The 20139-nt window shown below is 43.5% G+C and overlaps 1 protein-coding gene across 2 annotated transcripts; it reads right to left on the bottom strand.

Moving 5' to 3' along the window:
- Window positions 1–4155: 4155 nt before the first annotated feature.
- On the bottom strand, window positions 4156–18899 carry ZNF365 (zinc finger protein 365). Of its 2 annotated transcripts, none has more exons than XM_054382545.1 (4): window positions 18175–18899; window positions 10648–10877; window positions 8594–8669; window positions 4156–4402 (listed from the first exon to the last, which is right to left on the bottom strand). In XM_054382545.1, exons 1-4 carry the CDS (start codon window positions 18897–18899, stop codon window positions 4156–4158), a joined length of 1278 nt encoding a protein of 425 aa, XP_054238520.1. The 2 variants fall into 2 exon arrangements, with proteins under 2 accessions (XP_054238520.1, XP_054238521.1); XM_054382546.1 differs by having other exon boundaries at window positions 8594–8631; window positions 10697–10877.
- Between the last annotated feature and the right edge of the window lie 1240 nt (window positions 18900–20139).

Here is a 20139-nt window from a genome sequence, read left to right as displayed (position 1 = left end):
ACGTATTCATTGCATTTCATCATAGATTGTAGATTTTGCTTGTAAATACAGCTTTTATTTGCTTCCAGACTGGGCTAGCCTGGTTATTGTCAGTGGGGGGGGGAATTTCAGCTCACACCGACACACATGCAGATACTGAAATGCAACTTTAAGGTTTCCCTGGAGCTTTCTCTTCTCTAGGCTGAACAGGTCAAATTCTTTCAGCCTGTCTTCATAGAGAGGTGCTCCAGACTTCTGATCATCATTGCCACCCTCCTCTGGACCCACTCCAGCAGTTCCATGGCCTTCTTGTTTTGGGGGCCCCAGAGCTGAGCACAGTACTCCAGGTGAGGTCTCACCAGAACAGAGGGGCAGAATCATCTCGCTTGACCTGCTGGCCACACTTCTTTTGATGCAGCCTAGGATGCCATTGGCCTTCTGGGCTGCAAGTGCACATTGTTGGCTCATGTTCAGCTTCTCATCCACTAGCACCCTCAAGTCCTTTTCTGTGGGGTTGCTCTGTTTCATCACCCTCCAGCCTGTATTGATATAAAGGGTTCCATCAACGTAGGTGCAGGACCTTGCATTTTGCTTTATTGAACCTCCTGAGTCTCTTCAGTCTACCTCTCCAGCCTGTCCAAGTCCTCTGGAAGGCATCCTGTCCTTCTTATTTGTCAACCACACCACGTGACTTGGTATCATCTGCAGACTTGCTGAGGGTGCCTCAATCTCGCTGTCGATACCATTGAAGAAGATATTGAACAGCACTGGTCTCAGTGCAGTCCTGGTCTCCTTGAAGGCCACCTCTTGAGCCTGTCTCCATCTGAACATCAAACTGTTGCCCCTTTGGATGTGATCATCCAACCAGTTCCTTGTTCACTGGACAGTCCACCCATCAAATCTGTATCTCATAGAGAGAAGGATGTTGTGGGGAACTCCGTCAAAGGCTTTACAAAAGTCAATAGATGACATCTTACACCATCGTAGAAAGGTACTAGGTTGGTCAGACCTGACTTGCTCTTGGTACATGGATGAGCTGTGATATTAAAAATATATGTTGGAATGAGGCATCTGGATCCTAGTGAATTTCACTGTTATGTGAGCACTGTTATGTTATGCAACCTACCTAGGTATCTTCAAAATCATTTAAAATGGCAAATTGTGGTAACTGTGCTTCAAATTAATTTCCAAAGATGTGTGGTCAACTTTGTCAGAACACTTTCAGATATAAAGAAATTATTTTTAAAATTATGTTTTCCAGTTCTACTGTTATCTCCGTGTGAAGTTCTCAGAAGCTAACACCAGTTACATTGAGCCATGTGTGCGTATTGATCCTCACCTGTTCCACCTTTGTTAATGGGACATGAATGTAGAGCTGATACGTCCAGTAGCTAAGTTCTGTTGATGATCACACAAACTTCAAAAGTGAGCTAGTGAATTGTGTAAACATCACTGGGAAAGGGCTTTTTTTACATCTGATGAACATTATTCAGGCTTTCGGGTGTCAGACCGACCTCATCTCCTCTTCTTCCAGTCTTATACAGCACCTCTTTCATAGGTTATCATCTGAACAACAACCTGTTTTCCCATGGGAACACCTCTGTTTCCAAGTCTAACTAGGGGGACAGCTCATGAAAACCCAGGTCTCAGCAACTGGCAAGATCATCCACATTCCCCAGGAGCCCCTCTGCCCTGTATTTCCTTTGCCTGGCACGTCCCACCACTACCCCTTGCCTCTGCTTTGGGCAGCTTCTCTGAGTCATTTTTGAGCAGTATCACAGTAGGAGAGGAGTGGGTAACGTGCAAGCCATGTGGGCAAGATGACAGCTGTAGCTGTCTTCCAGGTTAATTCGTAATGCTTTGAAAGATCACAGCTCAACTTCACTGACACGGTAGTGTATTACTTGAGGAGTCATAGGGTAGGTTGGATGGGACCATAGAGATCATCTACTCCAATATAAACCAAATAAGTAATAAACCAAAGTCCAAGCAGGGCTGCTGTTTCTTGTCTTTACTCTGTGGCTGGGTAGGCTTTTGTGACAAATGTTGCATTTTACAGAGTTAAATAGACACAGTAACTGAGAAATATATCTTTATTATTAGAATGTTTATATATTTGAAAATTTTTATCTGGGTTACAGTACAATCCAATTTCTAATTGACTAACCTGGCATTTGTTTGGCAAGTAACTGTAACTTAGGCTTTGAACAGTTTAAGAACATGCAACTTCCTTTACTCTTTATCTCTTCCTCCCCCAAAAGAACAACTTACAGTCAAGATTTTGGTGCAAGAAATAATAAAATAAACATCTCATTTGTGAACTAGTAGTTGTACTTAGCTTTGGTGATTAACAGAGTAGATAGGCATTTAAAAATATCTTTTTCAGTGCCAAGTGGATAAAGGAAAGGATGAACATATTTTATTATCTTTCTCAGGTTCAGCTTTATTATCTTTGAAAAGGGTAATTTTTTTCAGGTTTATAAAATGAAAAGACTTGAGGATGTTTCTATTTTGTGGCTTGCCTAAGAAAGTTGTAAAACAGTCTGACCTGAATCCATGCAACACAACTAACAACTCCTTTTGACCACACACGATGCCTAGCATAAGGCCAAGTGTGGCCTAGTGACATAATGACACTTCAATATTATTTAATTACAACCTAAATACCTGAATTGGTTTTACACTGTGACTTTCTACTGAAACAGTGTTGAAAAACTTTAAACATTGATCTGATTATTCCATATATGCTATTTAAAATAAAAGTGAGGAATAATACTCTTTCTTCACTCTGCTACTTTCTGGGAGCTCTGTACACTGACAAATGTATTACATCTGTAGTTACCTGATCCTACCTGACTGATCAGTCATCTTCTTGCTTTAAAAATATTGCAACTCAGGTGCTTATTGCAGCAGTAATCATACTGTGATACACTGTCTTTTAACTGCTTACAGTTATAAAAACTGAAAAAAAAAATTTCCACAAATCTTTGTACATACCGTAAAAATCACCTTCCACATAAACAATTTACATCTGTTATAAGCATTTAAAAAAAAATTACACAAACTTGTCTCACCTAGCCTTTCTTTGAGAAAACAAAATCTTATCATTAACATCGACAAGATGTTCATATCTGTAAACGTGGCATGAGGATTCACATTGCCAAAAAACTGTGCACACAATTACCTTGATAAATACTCTGGTAAGTAAGGATCCTTTTAATTGGCACAAAGCAATGCAAACTTCCTTGCTCTTAGGTTTTTAGATGAAATTCAGAGGTCTCCCAGCCCTGCAGATTCTTCAGAGATAAAAGTGCAAAGGATTTTGGTTATGATCATAGTCATTTTAGGCCCAAAACCAAGCAGAGGCACTGGACATGGTGGCATGCAATGTCACATGCTGCTTTAGCAGCCTTTCACTTGAACTGGAATTTCTCCTCTAGCTCAGTGCATTCTCTGCTTGTCAAGGCTGCAGAATCAGCTTCTGGTCTCCTTGCTAAGTGACGTGGGAGCCTGGTACATACAGCAAAGCCATAAAGCTCCTGGAATTTGAAAGATGAGCTTGAGAAACTGGAGCAGCCCAAGCTTTGTCCCATCAGACTATGTGGCCACCAGCAGAACTGAATGGTTTAATGTATGTAATAAAATATGGAAATGTACCCAAATGGGCTTCCAGCAGAAAATCCAAAGCAGCAATCTACTGCTGTAACAGCCTTCAGGTAGACCTTCACCATCTAAATATGTCTGTGCAAGTAACAGTTAATTGTTGATCTTGTACCTAAGCTGAAAGATTGACTATTTAGGTGCCGATTAAATGGATTCTTCTGAAATCCAGCAGCAGCACAAATGGAAAATAAATTGCCAAGCCACATGCTGTCACTAAAATAATTAAACATACAGCTACAGTACTGCCCAGCAAGGTAACTGCAGTAATTTAAAATAAGCTAAATAAATAAATAGAAAACCCTCCATGTAAACAGAAAGTCACTTCTCTCCTAACGCCCAAAAAGGGAATAGCATTACTAGACAATATAAACCTTCCATACTGGATATAGTTCTATATGTTATATCTGAGATGTTTTGGCATGGCCAGATGGATAGGAAAAAGTAGGCTAACTTCATTCAGTATTCATTCTGTTGAAGCCAAGCTCCTGCATTACTCTGTATTGCTAACCATTCCTATAGCGCTTTTGCCTTTTTACCCATCTTTGATTTTGTGCTCACTTTCCTGGCAGAGGAGACTGGTTCACCTTTCTTTTGGACTCTCCAGATTTCTCTTGAGCAATCAATAGGTTCATGGAAGCATTTCACTGGCTGCAAGCTGTTTTTTTCATCCTTTGCTTTTTTCAACAAAATTCTTCCTTTTTGAAAGGAATGAGGCTTTGTGTCAGGGATGTTATATGAAGCATGCTGACTTCCTCGGCTCCTGAAATTCATAATAGTGATTATTAGTAACTGTTATCTGATCCTGAAAAGCGTTACGTCCCCCAAAGATCCCAAACCCATATGTTTTTGAAGACAGAAATTGCCTTGTTTTACAGGATCAGGCTGAAGTTAAAAACAGTGTTGCAAGATCGAAGAATCATAGAATAGCTTAGGTTGGAAGGGACCTTGGCGATCATCTACTCCTACCTCCCCACTATGGGCAGGGACACCTCTCAACCAGACTTGGCTGCTCAAGGCCTCATTTAGCCTGGCCTTGAAAACACCCCCAGGGAGGAGGCATCCACAACCTCCCTGGGCAACCTATTCCAATGTCTCACAACCGTCATACTGAAGAACTTCTGCAAAGAAGTCTTTGGGTGACCACACAGCACCAACAGCAGTAGAAAGTGGGTCCAGGAACTTCGTGGTTTATCTCAGTACTGCCCTGGACTCCAGCCAGGCCCCGGAGAACTGCTGTTACAATGGCCAACAGCTCAGGAAACTCTACGCTCTTGCCTTTGTGTTGGCAACTAGGGGAAAGCTTTTTGGCTTTGATTTGAAGTAACAGAAGAGGTAAGGGGACTACAGAAATCAGTAGGAAAAAGGGTACAAAAGCTTAAAGGCCAAAGTAAACTGAATTCTTTGTTCTCTGTGATGGTTCAAGCCCAGCAGGATTTGCTGAAACGGGTGAGGTTAGTGGAAAGATAGCATGGTGCATGGTGCAGCAAAGGCTGACCTATGCCCTCTGGCCTGAAATTTGACATTGAAACCAGAGCTCCACAGTTTAGCTAAGTAAGATCATTACAGTCCCTTTTAACATAATCTCAAACTATTCTACAGCAGATTCACGTAGTGTAACAGCAGCACTTCGAATGTAAGGCACCAGCTCATGTCTGCTCTGCTTCTGTGACTGAAGCAGAGAACAGATGTGCTGATGTAGAAGTTGATCTCTTAAGGGTTCCCACAGGGCTATTTTCCATAGCTTGTTATTTCTGGAAATTACGTACCTGTAGTATTACTTTGGGGAATTAAACAGTATTACACACTTGAAAAAGCCAGTTCTGGAAAAAGTTATGGTTGTTCAAGGGCATACAGTGGCAAGCCCTGTCTTGCTCTTTATGTCATGAAAGAAAGCCTCTTCATTTGTTGGTGGAGAGGTAGTGAGAGAACCGGTCAACAGCACAGGAACTGAGCCTTACTTCCAGCACAGTTTTACCTGGTTGGCAGCTTTGCCAATCAGACTTCACTTTGGGGAAGTTTTGTGGGGAAAATGCTGTGCAAATAGAAGCTGGAGCTTGCAGGCACTATGCTGTGCTGGCCTGGGCTCTGACCACTTGCTGGGGGGCTAGAAAGGGTTTGTTTAAATGTACAAGTGCTGACCACTCTGATTTTGATCAGTCCTACAGTCCATCAGTTGTTGTTAAAAGATGTAATGCTCTCTTTTTATCTGATGTTACATTGAAAAAAGTCTCATCGTTTATTCCCAAAGCTTATGTAGGAGTTATTGCAGGTGATGTTAGTCACTCTGCTTTGCTGAATGATGAAACAAGGTGGTCAAGGTTAATAAGATCAGAGGGGATTGCCTAAAAGAGCTAAACTACATTTAAATTGTTTATGGTAGACAAGATGGGTGTCTGTCCCTAATGTACAGTCAGGGTAAGAAGATGGATGAAGATACCCATGAATTGCAACGCCAGCAGGTCAAGAGAGGTGATTCTTCCCTTTTACTCTGCTCTGGTGAGAGCGCATTTTGAATACTACACTCAGTTCTGGTGTCCCCATCATAAGAAGGACACAGAGCTGTTGGAATGAATTCAGAGGAAGGTCACAAAGATGATCCATGGGCTTGAACACCTCTGCTATGAGGACAGGCTGAGAGGGATTGGGGGTGTTCAGCCTAGAGGAGATGAGTCTGCAGAGACATTAGAGCTGCCTTCCAGTGCCTGAAGGGATCCTACAGGAAGGCTGCAGGGGGACTTTTCATAAGGTGTCTAGCAATAGGACAAGGGGGAATGGTTTGAAGCTGAGGGAGCGTAGGTAGAAGCTCTTCATTATGAGGGTGGTGGAACTCTGGAATAGGCTGCCCAGGGAGGCTGTGGATGCCTCCTACCTGGGGGTATTGAAAGCCAGGCTGGATAAGGCCTTGAGCAGGTGAGTCTAGTTCAGAGGTGTCCCTGCCCATGGTGGTGAGGTTGGAGTAGGTGATCTCTAAGGTCCCTTCCAACCTATGCCATTCTAGGATTCTATGAGAACAGCAGTACTGTGATACAAGTGGCTGTGAGAGGCTGAAATTCTACTCAAATACATTCCTAACCTGTCTCATTTATGGGGAAAGTGAAATAATGTAACTAAATGCACCACAGGCACTTCAGAACAATCCCCTTCTTGCTGCATTTCACAAACATAAGGTATTTTTCAAATAGTTTCTTCACAACGGAAGCTGGCATTAAAGTTTGATTTAGTACATCTCAGTGCCTTTGTGAGATGGCAAGTGAGCAAAGTGCTGCCATGCCCTCAATGGGCCAATTCCTGAAAACAGCCAGGAGACACAAGAGAAAAGGAACTGGGAAGCAAGGCAGAAGCCTTGGCGGAAGAGGGACTGCAAATGCAGCCACTGATCCCAAACATAAGCCATCAGTGGACCCAACCTTTTGAGATTATACTGAATTTTTGTTTTTTTTGGATGAGTAGTAACAGTACCAAATTGTTTTAACTGGTACATATCATTTAAACCTAGCTAGTGCTCTTAAAAAGCAGCTGGTGTGGTAAATTGAAATGCTGGATTCATCCAGAGAACAAGCAAAACAAGAGAAAACTTTCCTACCCCTCTAAGAATCCTCTCTCTATTCTCTCTGCTTTGTAGGACAAGTTGGGATATTTTTATCTGGGTACTCCAAATAAAAGATACCATGGAATTTAAATTTTGACAGTGTTATTTCAAAGAAGAAGTATATCAATAGTCAAACAGAAACTTTTAAATAATCTGATGTATGTCTTTGAACTCCCACTGTTTGTCAGCAATTAATGAGTTTCACCAAACTGCATTATTATTTAGTCCAAAGACTCGACAGTGGAAGGTCTCATCTCCCTGAGTCACTGACTTCACTAGTAATAATTCAATTTTATTTTCCTTTATTCCAATCATAAGAAGACATGTAGAAGCTTGAAAAGTGCATAACTCAGTCTACTCTGAACAATCAAGTTTTTCCAAAATTTCAAATCAGTAGGTAAAAACAGAAAACAAACAAAAAACCCACCAAAAAACCAACCCACAAACCTATAAAAAGTAGAAAAACCCATGCTTAACCCCTCATGCAAATACTGCTTATTAACAAAAGGGTAAAAATATGGCCAGTTGCCTGCTAGTTCTAATATGTATGAAAAACAAAACCAACCAGAAGAGTAAAAAGCCCCACCCCTAACCCAGTAGGATATATATTGTAATTTTAGTTTCTTTTCCAACCCATCCATCTGTTCATGTGTCTCTCAGTCTTCCACTAATTCTTGAACCCACTGGTCAGACACAAACAAATCTGGCAGGGATGCAGAAGTTCCAGACCTGTGGTGATGCAACAAGTTTTGTGGCATTGGGAAAAAGGCCCACAATTGTGTCCCAACTAAGAAAGGTTGCCCTGAGGAAGGATGCACTGTCTGTTACTTGGCCAAGCAGCATGCATGATCCTCAGAGCCAGCTACTGGGACTAATGACAGAGTCGCAAAGACATGGGAAACCACCCCCCAATTCCTTCTGCTGTTCCCAGGACAGTTACTCAGCTTGAGTAACCTGAGATGTTGATAGAGCCCGTTCTCTGCCAGGGAACTTGTTTGCTTATATGTGATTTTGAAGTCAACAGTGTCACTGTCAGTTAGGAAATGACAACTGTCTCCTACCTACAGAATGTTAAAGCATATTTTCAGCTGAAACTTGGCCTATGTTTGCTGAAGATATTCAACTACTGTAGCTTTGCAATAGTCAGTAGGAAGGGGTCTTTCATTTAACAAAGCATTTTAGCTTTGATTTAGCGGAAATACGGCTTTCCACCATTATATAACATAAATATAGCTCACGCTCAGGTATAGAACCTGATCCAAACCCAACCTGATTCAGGCTTTTGGATAAGGTGAAATGCAAAAGCAGAAATAAAAGCATGTCCAGTTACTTATGAGATAAAAATAAAAGATATATACATACAGGCATCTGGGTTTCTTATTTAATGAAATGTCTGTAAACTGCAAAGAAAACAGAAACAAGTTACTAATATTACATTATCAAGTAATTAAAGCCTTCAAAATCGTATTTCCACTCTCACCTGCTGTTAAAACTAGAATACTCATGGGAGAAACTAAAAAACTCGACTGTTTTACATATAATTCTTCCATCTTATTACAGCTGGTTTTAAAATTTGTAACTTGTGAGTTGTTAGTGGTTGAATTTTTTTTCCCTGGTATTTTTTTAGCGGAGCTATAATCAACAGTAAATTGCTGAAGAAGTGTGGGCTGAACAGAGATCTTTCACATTAGAATAAACAGTGTGGATACAAAGAAAAGTAATTATTGTGATCAAGATAATTAATAAAGGACAGTGCCTGAATAAGCTGTATTAAATTACCATTCTCACAGAGCCTTTAATTTTGTAGTGAAACGTTTCCCTCATACAAGCAGCTTGAAAACTCCAGCTAAGAGTCATTGGCTCTGCTTACACCAGCACTGAATGGTGGAGGGCAGGAACACGAACGTTTCTCTCTTTCCACCCCAAAGCTTGAGACCAGCTAGGGGACAGCATAGTCTCAGCACCAGCAAAACTTTGCGTGACTCCATTTTTTTACAGTGCTTTGGTTCAGTGTGGAAAAGCTTTGTCTAGTCCCTCTTTTAATGGAGGTGATCAGGAAAGGATGGTCAGCTCTGTACCCTCAGTCTGGGTACTAAATTGGTTCTTTGTACTCATCTCCCATCACTGCTACAAAACTGAGCCCTTTAATATCATTTTATGAAGTCACTGAGCCAAGCAAGTCAGATCTAGCAGCTGGAAATGGTTATGTTCTAGTAAATATTCCCTCTGTCCCTAGTATTGTCCACACTTTGCAGACAGATTTTTACCCAGCCTAACTTTGCTTATCATCTGTCTTGGATGGAATCTAGAGCCATCTCATGGTGTGCTTTTCTGTAATTACTTCCTGAAGGTCAGGCTTTGGAGGGAGAGATTTGAGATCAGACTTGATATGGCCCCAGGCAGCCTGATCTAATTGGAGGTGTCCCTGATGACTGCAGAGGGGTTGGACAAGATGACCTTTGAGGGTCCGTTCCAACCTGATGCAATCTGTAAATCTGTGGATCACCTTAGAGGAATGCTGAAGTCACTCAGAAAGCAGGGCACCTGCCTCAAAAATTAGTGCCTTCCCCAAGGGACACTGCTGAGCCAGGGATCCCAGTAAACACATCAAGATACTAAGGCCCATCTTTACAGTTCCCCCTCGGTATTCTCAGACACTGTTTGATATGTCCTGTGCTGAAATCTATTCAGCACATCTACATTTATGCAGGTCTTTGTCTTACCAATGGCTATGGAAACCTTTGCTTTCCACCATCACATATCTTTCTGTGCTGTGCATGATCAAATGCCTTTCCTCTCACATCCCAGGATGAGCAATTCTTTAGCACAGGCAGCAAGGGGTATTCATTTAATCTGAAATGTTCTTTGGAACTCATGTGGCTAACCCTTTCCATATAAATGTAACACATTGCAGGGAAAATACAGAGCTCAAGTATCAATAACAAGGGCTTTTAAAAAAATACTGCATTTAAAAAAAATAATGTTCAGGTATGTCTGGTTTCTAATCTGTGGGAATCCATTCACTATTTCTAAGCATCCTGTGATAGGCAACTCCAAAAAGCAAGCCAATTTGCCACCAGGCTGATATATCCTCTGTAAGGATCCACATCTTTCCTGAAAATCTCCCAAAACATCTCCAAGTCACTGTGTGACATAAAACAAGGTGTTTGTTGCAAAGACAGCAGCAGCAATAACCAAAGCTGGAAAAAAATTATTAAGTACCTGGCAAGCATTTCATTATTCTCTGCCCTCCCTTTACCATCTTTGGCTATTGCTACTTTATACTCTTTGCTCCTTTCACTCATGTGAAGTGGCCATTTTAAAACATAAATGAAACATGTCTAAAGGAGCATTTACAAATCCAGATCTGTCTGGAGTAGCAATTAGCCTGACCCACTGTATTCAAATCAAGTAGCTTCCCTCTGATGGTGGGTGACAACGAAGGGAAGGATTTTGCTGGCTTACCACGTGCTCGCTGATGTCAGTGTGGGTGCACACCATCTGCTGATTTTGGTAATATTCTAGCTGCCTCTCTGCCAGATCCACGCGCTGCAACAGGTTCTCGATGAAGTGCTGGAGCCTGGCTTTTCCCCTCACTTCTTTTTCTGCTGCTTCCTCCAGGAAGTGGTTGAAAGTGACAACTTCTCTGCAAGACAGATATGTTGCAAGGAGGCAACATTTAAATAGTGGGAAGGGCCCTGGTCTTGCCCCTGTCAAAAAATTGATGCTTCTCCTGTTTTTCATGGTGATGGCCACCTCCCCCTCTATTCTGCCCTGGTGCAATAGCTGGAATATTGTGTTCAGTTCTGGGCCCCTCAGTTCAAGAAGGACTCTGGAGAACTGCTTGAAATAGTCCAGCATAGAGCCACAAAGATGGAGTGGAACATCATCTCCCTTATGAGGAAAGGCTGAGAGAGCTGGGTCTCTTTAGCTCAGAGGAGACTGAGGGGTAACCTCATTCATGTTTATAAAGATGTGAAGGGTGAGTGTTTGGAGGACAGACCCAGGCTCTTGTCAGTGATGTCCAATGATAGGACAAGGGGCAACGGGTGCAAGTTGGAGCATAGGAGGTTCCATGTGAACATAAGAAAAAACTTTTTCACTGTGAGGGTGATGGAGCACTGGAACAGGCTGCCCAGAGAGGTTGTGGAATCTCCTTCTCTGGAGATATTTGGAACCTGCCTATATATGTTCCTGTGTCTCCTGCTCTAGGTGATCCTGCTCTGCCAGAGACGTTGGACTGGATGATATTTTAAGGTCCCTTCCAACCCCTAACGTTCTGTGATAATGCTCAGTGCTGCTCAGATCTCTGTAAATTTCTGCAATGGACAGCAGAGTGATCGCATCTGTTTACTCATAGTTTACTATGCTAATATTAAGGTATTCTGTATTGTAAACCACTTTGTTAAAGGGCTGTGATTGGGCAACAGGGAGAAAGTTGGGTGTCTTGCTTTCAGGAGGGAGGGATCACTGCTGTTGCCCAGAAAGTGGCAAAAGGGTGAGGCAAATGAGAGGGAAAGACAAGAGGGATGCAACCCTACAAAGTGTGCAAGAGGAGCAGGAGGTGCCTGTACTGCCAGGGTGCTGGAGAAGAGCTCTTCCCAGAGCCAGAGGAGTCCAAGGGAAATTTATTACAGCACAGCAGGCAACTCGTTTTTTCAGCTGAGCACCAACAACTGCAGAGGCAAGGATTCACTACGGGCAAGGAGGACTTGCTGCCAAAGCTTTTACTTTAATCAGACTCAGCCAGGGAGTCAACCTGTTATAGTTAATCAGACTTAACTAGTTTGGTGTTTTGCATTCCAACTGCAGCCTAACTGCCCTCACAGAAAAACTGCAGATAGCCTCTTTTGACACTTACCCTGAAGCCTTTATGGAGGCAGTTGTCATGAAACAGCATAAGATGTGGTAAATAAACTTACAAATCATAGACTGACCAGGTGACATCTATTACTCTGCCTTTACCACTAGATTATACAATGCTCCCTGCAAGACTAGTGAACTGCAGCTCTTGTTTACTGGAGCAGTGGCTGGCACATGGACCATGCAGCCACCCTTAGTATTTGTATGGCTTTCATCAATTAAGCATGTGATACACAGCGTAGATGGAAAGGTTGAGAGAGCTCCATCTCCTTAACAACTGACAAGAAGGGCTAATGATTTCTCACGCTGCAACCAAGCCCTCCTACAGAGGCATAATACTGGTGCCAGGGCTATTTACTGCAGGTTTAACACTTGCAACTGCTCTGTAGGTGGAGACAAGCTGAGGCTCTACATGGATTCTGCACCCAAGTATCAAATCCCTTTAGAGAGCTGCGTTTGGAATAACTCTGCCTAAAATCAATACAAAAATCAAATACTTATTTTCCTGAAGAGGGCAAATTCCTACTACAGTAAGTAGCAGTGTATGTGAAAATTTCACAAGTGATTTACTGGTGAAAATATTTAAAATGTGTGTGTTCATTAACACCACTGACCTTATCCACCATCCCATCAGAGTTTTGCCTGAAGACTGTTACTCATTCGTTTGTGGTTTCACATTCCTACACCACTATGAGCATATTGGATTTAAGAAGTTCACACCTCCTCCCCTCAGAAAGTTATTGTCCTACAAGTTGTACCCATTGAGTGGGCTGAGCCCTGAATTTACTGGGGTGGCACTGTGAAGATTAAAATGCTTTATTTTAGAGCCATAGTCATGCTACACTTGAACCTATCTAAAGTGGGAAGATGAAAGGGAAGACTGAGTGGGACTACCTGGAAAGGAGGGTGGAAGGATAATAGTTGTGGTCATATTCTACTTGCAGCAAAATCAAAACAACTGAAAATCATATTTTAAGGAAAGCTGTTTTAAAGCATAAATTGCAGTGATCTCTAGAGCCATCTGTTAATCCCACTGTTGAGATTTTACTTGTATGGATAATTCCATTAATTGCAAAATCAAGGTGAAGACAGTGGCAAGATTAACTACACATAGCACAGCTATTCTGAAATAGCCCTTGCTTTACCAGATTATGCCAGAGCTGACAGTGTCATGACAAATACATTAGACTGGTTAAAGAAATTACTGTCAGACATATGGCAATGTACTACATTAGTGCTTTTGCTCTATAATTAGCAGACAAAGTGCAATTGTTTAAGACACCACTGAATGTAGCTTCCAGCTGAGGACCATAACTTCAAACAGTTGCTGTGTTCAGACTTAGGGAAAAATCAAACTCTAACAGTTTCATTTTCTTACATGACTTCCAGAAACAAGCCTCTCTGCATCCTCTAGAACTCAATTCATAGCTGGTTTTAATTTAAATTATTTTATTTATATCTTATTCAACACAGACTTATTCCCTTAGGGCAGACTTCTGTGTTATCTTTAAGATCACAGTACTCAATTCAAGTTGTATTCTCCTTCATCAAACATTGAGTAATTCCTTTCAGGGCAAATTTTCTAAATTAGATCATGCCTTTCCTCAGCAGCTTTGCTAAAAGCATGACCCTGTAGCCATCACTCATCAAAACTGTCCAGGACTCAAATGAGGCAGGTTGGTGAACTAAGACCTGTCTTTGGTAACTGCCTGCTTGTCTAGAACTTCCACTTTTCTTTCCTCCCCCTGCAACATAATAAAAAGGCTTTACCCTTTGACTTTCTAAATATGAGGGTGACACAAGAGTGTCTGCTATAAGACTTTTCTGTGCTTAGAATAACAGTACTTCAACTATGTATTAGCACAGTTAGCATGGTATCTCCACCTGTTCATCTCCTTGAGGACATCGCACTAGGGTAACAGTGCATACCTGTGTGCGTATTAGTGGAGCCATTTTTGAAAGGGGACAAAAATAACATGTAACCAAAGAGATACCTTCACTTTATTGCTGCCTTTGTTGGACTGCTATAGGCTTTATTTAAAACAAATAAAAAATAATCAACTGCCAAGTATTTCTTTAGAAATAACTTTACTGACCCTATAGCCTCTTCAAATGGACAGCCCTGTGCCTGCTGCTGGCCTAAACCAACATTTCTCCCTCTCACAGGAATGACTGCTCAGCAGTAAAACTGCACAATGCTGTTATTTGAAATGGATGCCTTGATTTATAACAACAATGCAACTCCAAGAAGAATTTACTCCCTATGGAATTAATGAGGTTTACAGATTTGCTGGTGCTTTGGAAAACCCATCAGAGAAACTGGCTTCTGACAATGCAGCCCACTTAGATCAGAGTTTTTTATGTATCCATCCATCCATCTCACATGCTTGCTCCAGGAAAATGCTCAGGTCATATGAGGCTTTTACAGGTAGAATAGAGAGTTAGAAATTAAATTCTATGAAGTCAAAGCGACCTCAGGTCTGCCATCTCTGCTGAGGACTGTCACAATCACAGCAGTGCAATGTCTTCTTCCACTTGGCTAGTCACAAAGGGAAGATGTGAGGCCTAGAAGAACTCCATCTCCTCATTCAGGAAACCCAGATGTTTAAACAGAGAATTTTGCTCTCTCCTCCTTAAGCCTTCTTGGGGCTTTCTAATCAAATTATTCTTGTTCGTGCACTTTTTTTTTATTTCCCTTAGCTTTCCTATTTGTCACAGTATCACAGTACATTAGAGATTGGAAAGGACCTCAAGAGATCATCGAGTCCAACCTCCCTGCCAAAGCAGGATCACTTAGGGTAGTCCACACAGGAATACATTCAGGTGGGTTTTGAAAGTCTCCAGAGAAGGAGGCTCCACAACCTCTCTGGGCAGCCTGTTCCAGTGCTCCGTCACCCTCAGTGTAAAGAAGTTTCTCCTCATGTGGAGGTGAAATCTTCTATGTTCAAGCTTGAACCTGTTGTTTCTTGTCTTATTACTGTGCACCACCGAAAAGAGCCTGGCCCCTTCCACTTGATACTCACCCCTCAGATATTTATACACATTGATGAGATCCCCTCTCGGTCTTCTCAAGACTGTCTTGACAATCAGATCCAAAAATCAGATCTGTACAGTACAATTGCACTCTGGATGTCATCATCTTGTTGTACACCCTTCTAAACAGGAAGTTTTCTGAATATTTTTTTTTTTAATAGCAAATTTACAGGTCAGGAATGATGGTTAAGCCCAAAAATACACCGCCTTTTACCTTCTGTATCTGGTTAAGTCTTTCATTTTTACATGTACCAGCAGATCTATCCTAACAGCTCAGATAGGTCCATGGCTTATCTGGGCACGTTTTATAAAGATGAAAATTTGTTAAATTCAGTATTATGGAGTAATTCCATCACTGATAGTTATTGTCCATTCATATAAAATACTGACGGAGTAGGTGGACATGAAGGAATACTCAAATATGAGCTCAGTATAAACATCTGTAACTTCTTTATCAGAACACTGTTATTTTTCAAGAGTTACTTGAAGTGATCCCCATAAAATTTTTCATCTTTTTCTCTGTAAGAGCCTCCAAAAAAGTTTTAGTGACTTTATCTCAGATAAAGTCTTTTATCTGGGATAAAGTCAGGGAAGACTGATTTCCTTTACTTAGAAATAGGATATGGAGGGCCTTCAGGGAAGGAGCAACAACTTTTCAGTGGCTCAGTATTAATTCTGGATTTAGGAAAAGTGATCTATAGTCACAAGGTTGCTTATTAAAAAAAAATAAATCCAAAGAAACTGATGAAAGCATTTCTGAAGGTCAGCAAGTATCAAAGCAGTCCCTAAGGGCTGTCTTTGACTTTCCACAATCTGCAGTGAGAACTCCTGCTTCTGCAATTTCCATTAAGCAGTCCTGTTTGGCTTTCTAATCATCTGGACTACTTCCAGAAATCAAAGTCAAAGTTAAGATCCTCCTTTTTTGAAGGAGAAAGTCTTTTCAGCACACCAAGTAAGTTTTTGAACACATAAAAGACTGAGTATCTAGCCAGGATCTCAGAATTTACCACCAGTCCACGAGAACACCAGAGAAGTTACACTGTTGTTACCAAAGTCATGAACGTCCTTTCTTTTCCCTTCTACTTGCGCAGGCCATCCACTCCCTCCTTGCTGCTGGGTAAGAGTCCCAGACATTTTCAGAGGTTCGAATCTGAACATCTGTCCTTAGAAGTACTAGTCCTGCTTTTACAAAGCATTGTTTATACCTACCCGTCTTCTTAAGTTGCTAATTATACCATTCTGTTTCCACTGGAAAGCCATACAGTGCATTTTTTAGATGAACTTTACCTATTCTTACACCCTTCCTACCCTCACAGTCTCCTCACAGTACCTTCATATTGACTTCTAAAAGGCAAAGTTTTGGGGCTAGGCAGAGGCACATGCACAAACATATGACTCTTCCTCTCTCAGTACTCTGCCAAGGGGGCAGGCAGCCTCTTCCTAATATAGTTAAACATTGCAGCTTTTGCTGTCTTCTCACAGAAGAGTGTCCTTCCCATATCATACCCAGATAATTCCATCCGATCCTTACTCTTTTTCCACAAACTCTCTTAATCAGCACTGCAGAAATCTGGCTTTGCTTCTCTGAGTGGTTTCTGCCTTCTTGTAATAGTCATGTTTTCCTGTAGATCTCAAATTTTGAATTTTAAAAAGATTCTGTGTTCAGTTTGGGGTAAGATTCATACCACTTAATTTCAGATATCTGAAGTTCAGCATCTGTCCTAAGACAGCTGCTTACCTATGACCCCCCTCTAAGTCTGCAGAGAGAATAAGGACCTCTGCACAGCAATTCCTCTCTAAGGTACTTTTCATGAGCAAGCAGGATGAATCATATTGTAAGAGAGCTCATAAGGGGAGCCTGATTAGATGGGAATACCAAAACTGCTTCAAAATATAAGTTGTCTTCATGGCCTCCTTCCAGCATACTTTCACATCCATCTCAATTCCACTATTATCTTTAGCTTCATCTTGAGACCTTAAATCTTCTTCTCCATGAAGATCACCTGATATTTCAAAAATCAGAGGGCCTGTTGAATGTCCCATCAAAGAAGATACACACACCAGAGGCTCAAATCCCACTGCCTTTGCTCTCCCTTTTTCTGGGAAATCTATAGCACTGCCTCAAGACACACGAATCCTACTTTTGTTTCTGGTCCTTAGACTACAGAAAGGAACAATGAAAGCCCTCCAAACTTCCTACACTGAACTCCTACACGACCTTCCTTATTTCTTCTAAGATCAGTGTCATGGCAACTAGCACTTCTCATCTTTCCTTTGTAAGCTGATGAATCGCTTTAGAGGCACTGCATTACCAAGGCTCTCCATTTGCATTCCCCAAAAATAAGTTGTGTTGCTCTGAAAAGCCTGAAAGGTTTCAGCAAGTGCTGAGTGCACTAAATAGTTCATGTATAAATAATACATAAGCTATCACTACATTTTTAATGGATGCATCATGAACATATTTTTAGATGGCTTAGATTACTAAGAATGTCTCTAGCATCTACTTCCCATTCCTATATAAATGATTCCGGTTTCACAGTTCTGTGTCCATCCAAAACATCTACTTGGACATGGCCTTTCAGTACTGTCTCTGCTACAGCTCTGCTGCTGCACAAGTGACTATCCCGCTCCACGATCAGCCTGCTGACCATGGTGGAAGGACTTCAGTGAAGAAGTGCTATTCAGTATTCTGACATATTTCCTCCAGCACTTACCCACCCATCTCTGCTTCAAAAAATAATGGAGTAGATGTGTCATGTAAATCAGACTACATGCTGATGATAGCATCTACTTGTCCCTAGCTCCATGAAACATGGAAGCCAGCACTGGTATTGGAGTGTAGAAGTTGGTCACTGGGGTAGTCAAGCATGAAAGCCAGCTGGAACACAGACACAGGGGCTGCAACTCTAGAAATACAGCGATCAGAAGCTGGTAAGCACCGGGCCCTTGCATAATCAGCAAACAACCGACCCGTGCCCTCTCTTCTCCCCCTCGCACAGGTGCTGGCCCGCCGGCACATAGCCGGCGGCCCTCGCCGTCCCACTTACTCCTCTCTGCGGTGAAGCTCCTCCTCGGACTCGCTGAGGCGCTGCTTCAAGGCCGCGATCATTTCCACCGCCACGTCCACCTGCCTGCTCAGGGCCCGCTCCCGGCGCTGCACCTCCTGCTTCTTCTGGGACAGCTGCACAAAAGCTGCCCGCACCTCCAGCAGCTCTGCCGTCTTCTGGGCCAGCTCTTTGGTAAGCTTGTCGATTCGCTTCTCGATCGTTTTGTCCACGGCCTCTACCATCCTGTTAAACTTTTCTCTAACGTGCGCCTCGAAAGAGGCTTTGGAGTCAGCGCCCGGGAGGCCGGTTTTGGGTATGTGCTCGTTGGGCGACTCAGCCGACACATAGTTCGCAACATAGGAGCCGGGCCGCTCGGCTTCCACCTCTAGAGCCTGCCCGCGCTTCGAGCTCTCGCAGGACGCCTCGCAGAAATTCAGGTAGGAACCCCTCTGCTGTACGGCGCTGCCGGGGCTCCCCAGGCTGCCCTGGGCGGCGGACTCCGGTGGGGAGAGCAGCTCCACGTCCTTCAGGGGCGAGAACAGGCTGCTTTTGCTCAAGAGGCTTCTCTCCTCGTAGTTGTGGCTGTACTCCAGGTGCACCCGCAGCGAGGAGAGGCTGCGGAACCTGGTGTGGTCGCCGCATCGCGGGCAGCGGAAGGGGAGACTGACGCTCCCGAGCGGCTCCTGCCAGGAGTGCCTGCCTTCATCCCGGGCCGTCTGTTGCATTCCTTGCCGGGCCCTGGCTGGCAGAGAAGAGCCCGCGCCCGCCCGGGACCGGGGCAACCCAGCAGGCCCACCGGCAAACTTGGGAAACTTTCCCGGGGGCTACCAGGGGTACCGCGCCATCTCTGCCCGGCGCCCGGGGAAGCACCCGCCCGGCGCGGCCAGCCGTAGGGCCGCGGCGATGCGGCTCCACTCCGCTCGCTTCGGCCGCCGCCCGGGCCTTGCGGGAGCGAAGAGGAGGGGGGCCGGGCCGCGGCTCGGCGCGGGCCTTAGCCGGCCCCAAGGTCGCCGCTCCCCAACTCACCCGACTTGTTGCCGATGCCCGTTGCGGTGCGGCGGGGCAGCCGTTTGCAGCACAGCCGTAAATCAGGCCGAGCGCGCCGCCGCCACACGCTCTCGCCGCCCGGCCGCCGCCGCGGGGCGGGGCTGGGGCGGGGAGCGGCGGTCTGAGCTCTGGTCGCCTGTGGGTGGCTCGGGGTGTGTGTGGGCGGTGGGATCGGACCGGGAGGGAAGCCGAGGTTGTAAAATTATAAAATGCACTGGGTTGAAAGGGGCCTTTAAAAGTCGTTTAATCCAATCTCGCTGCAGTAAACGGGGGAGTCCCCAGCTTAGATCAGGTTGCTCAAGCCTGATCTTGAATGTCTCCAGAGATGGGGCCTCCGCCACTTTTTTGGCGAACCTGTTCTGTGTTCCACCCTCAGTTAAGAATTTCTTCCTAATTCCTAGAGAGTCATTCAGGATGGAAAGAACATCTAAGATCATCAAGTCTGACCGTCAACCCAATACCACCATGCCCACCATGCCCTGGGAGGTTGTTCTTCCAAGGAGCAATCTCTTGCCCTTGCAGGCCTTGGGCACCTGCTAGATGGGGCTTGTGGGGTTCTGTAGGGACCTGTGAGCAGTCATAAGAAAGTAATGAGCGGTGTGGGGTATGTGGGGTAGATGCTGAAGAATAAGGCAATTAAAAGTGTCTAAGCAACAAGGTAAGATTGATGTGTGCAAATAGGTATAACCTGCCATGGCTTTCTAGGAATACAGTTGTGTGGGTTTTTACAAAACTTTAGTAGCCAGAAGGATTTCTTCTTTCTTTTCTGTAAATAGGACCCTAATTTAGCATCAGCATTTGGGGGAGTGGCAGGGGTGTAATTAGCAATGCGATTTCCATTGTGAGTATGAGGAAGGAATATTATAGATCCATGGAATATTCTGGCTTGGAAGGGGCCTTTAGAGGTCATCTAGTCCA

This window comes from Indicator indicator, chromosome 7 (assembly GCF_027791375.1).
Source record: "Indicator indicator isolate 239-I01 chromosome 7, UM_Iind_1.1, whole genome shotgun sequence".
NCBI classification, from domain to species: Eukaryota; Metazoa; Chordata; class Aves; order Piciformes; family Indicatoridae; genus Indicator; species Indicator indicator.
This window is presented reverse-complemented; position numbering and strand designations above follow the sequence as displayed.

What these genes read in the sequence shown, in the direction of transcription:
- ZNF365 (XM_054382545.1), bottom strand. Translation starts at nt 18,899, where the DNA reads ATGCAACAGACGGCCCGGGATGAAGGCAGGCACTCCTGGCAGGAGCCG. An exon ending in GAGCTTCACCGCAGAGAGGA is followed by an intron (nt 10,878 to 18,174) that starts GTAAGTGGGACG and finishes TCTGTCTTGCAG; the next exon opens with AGAAGTTGTCACTTTCAACC. An exon ending in AATAAGAAACCCAGATGCCT is followed by an intron (nt 4,403 to 8,593) that starts GTATGTATATAT and finishes TATGAATTTCAG; the next exon opens with GAGCCGAGGAAGTCAGCATG.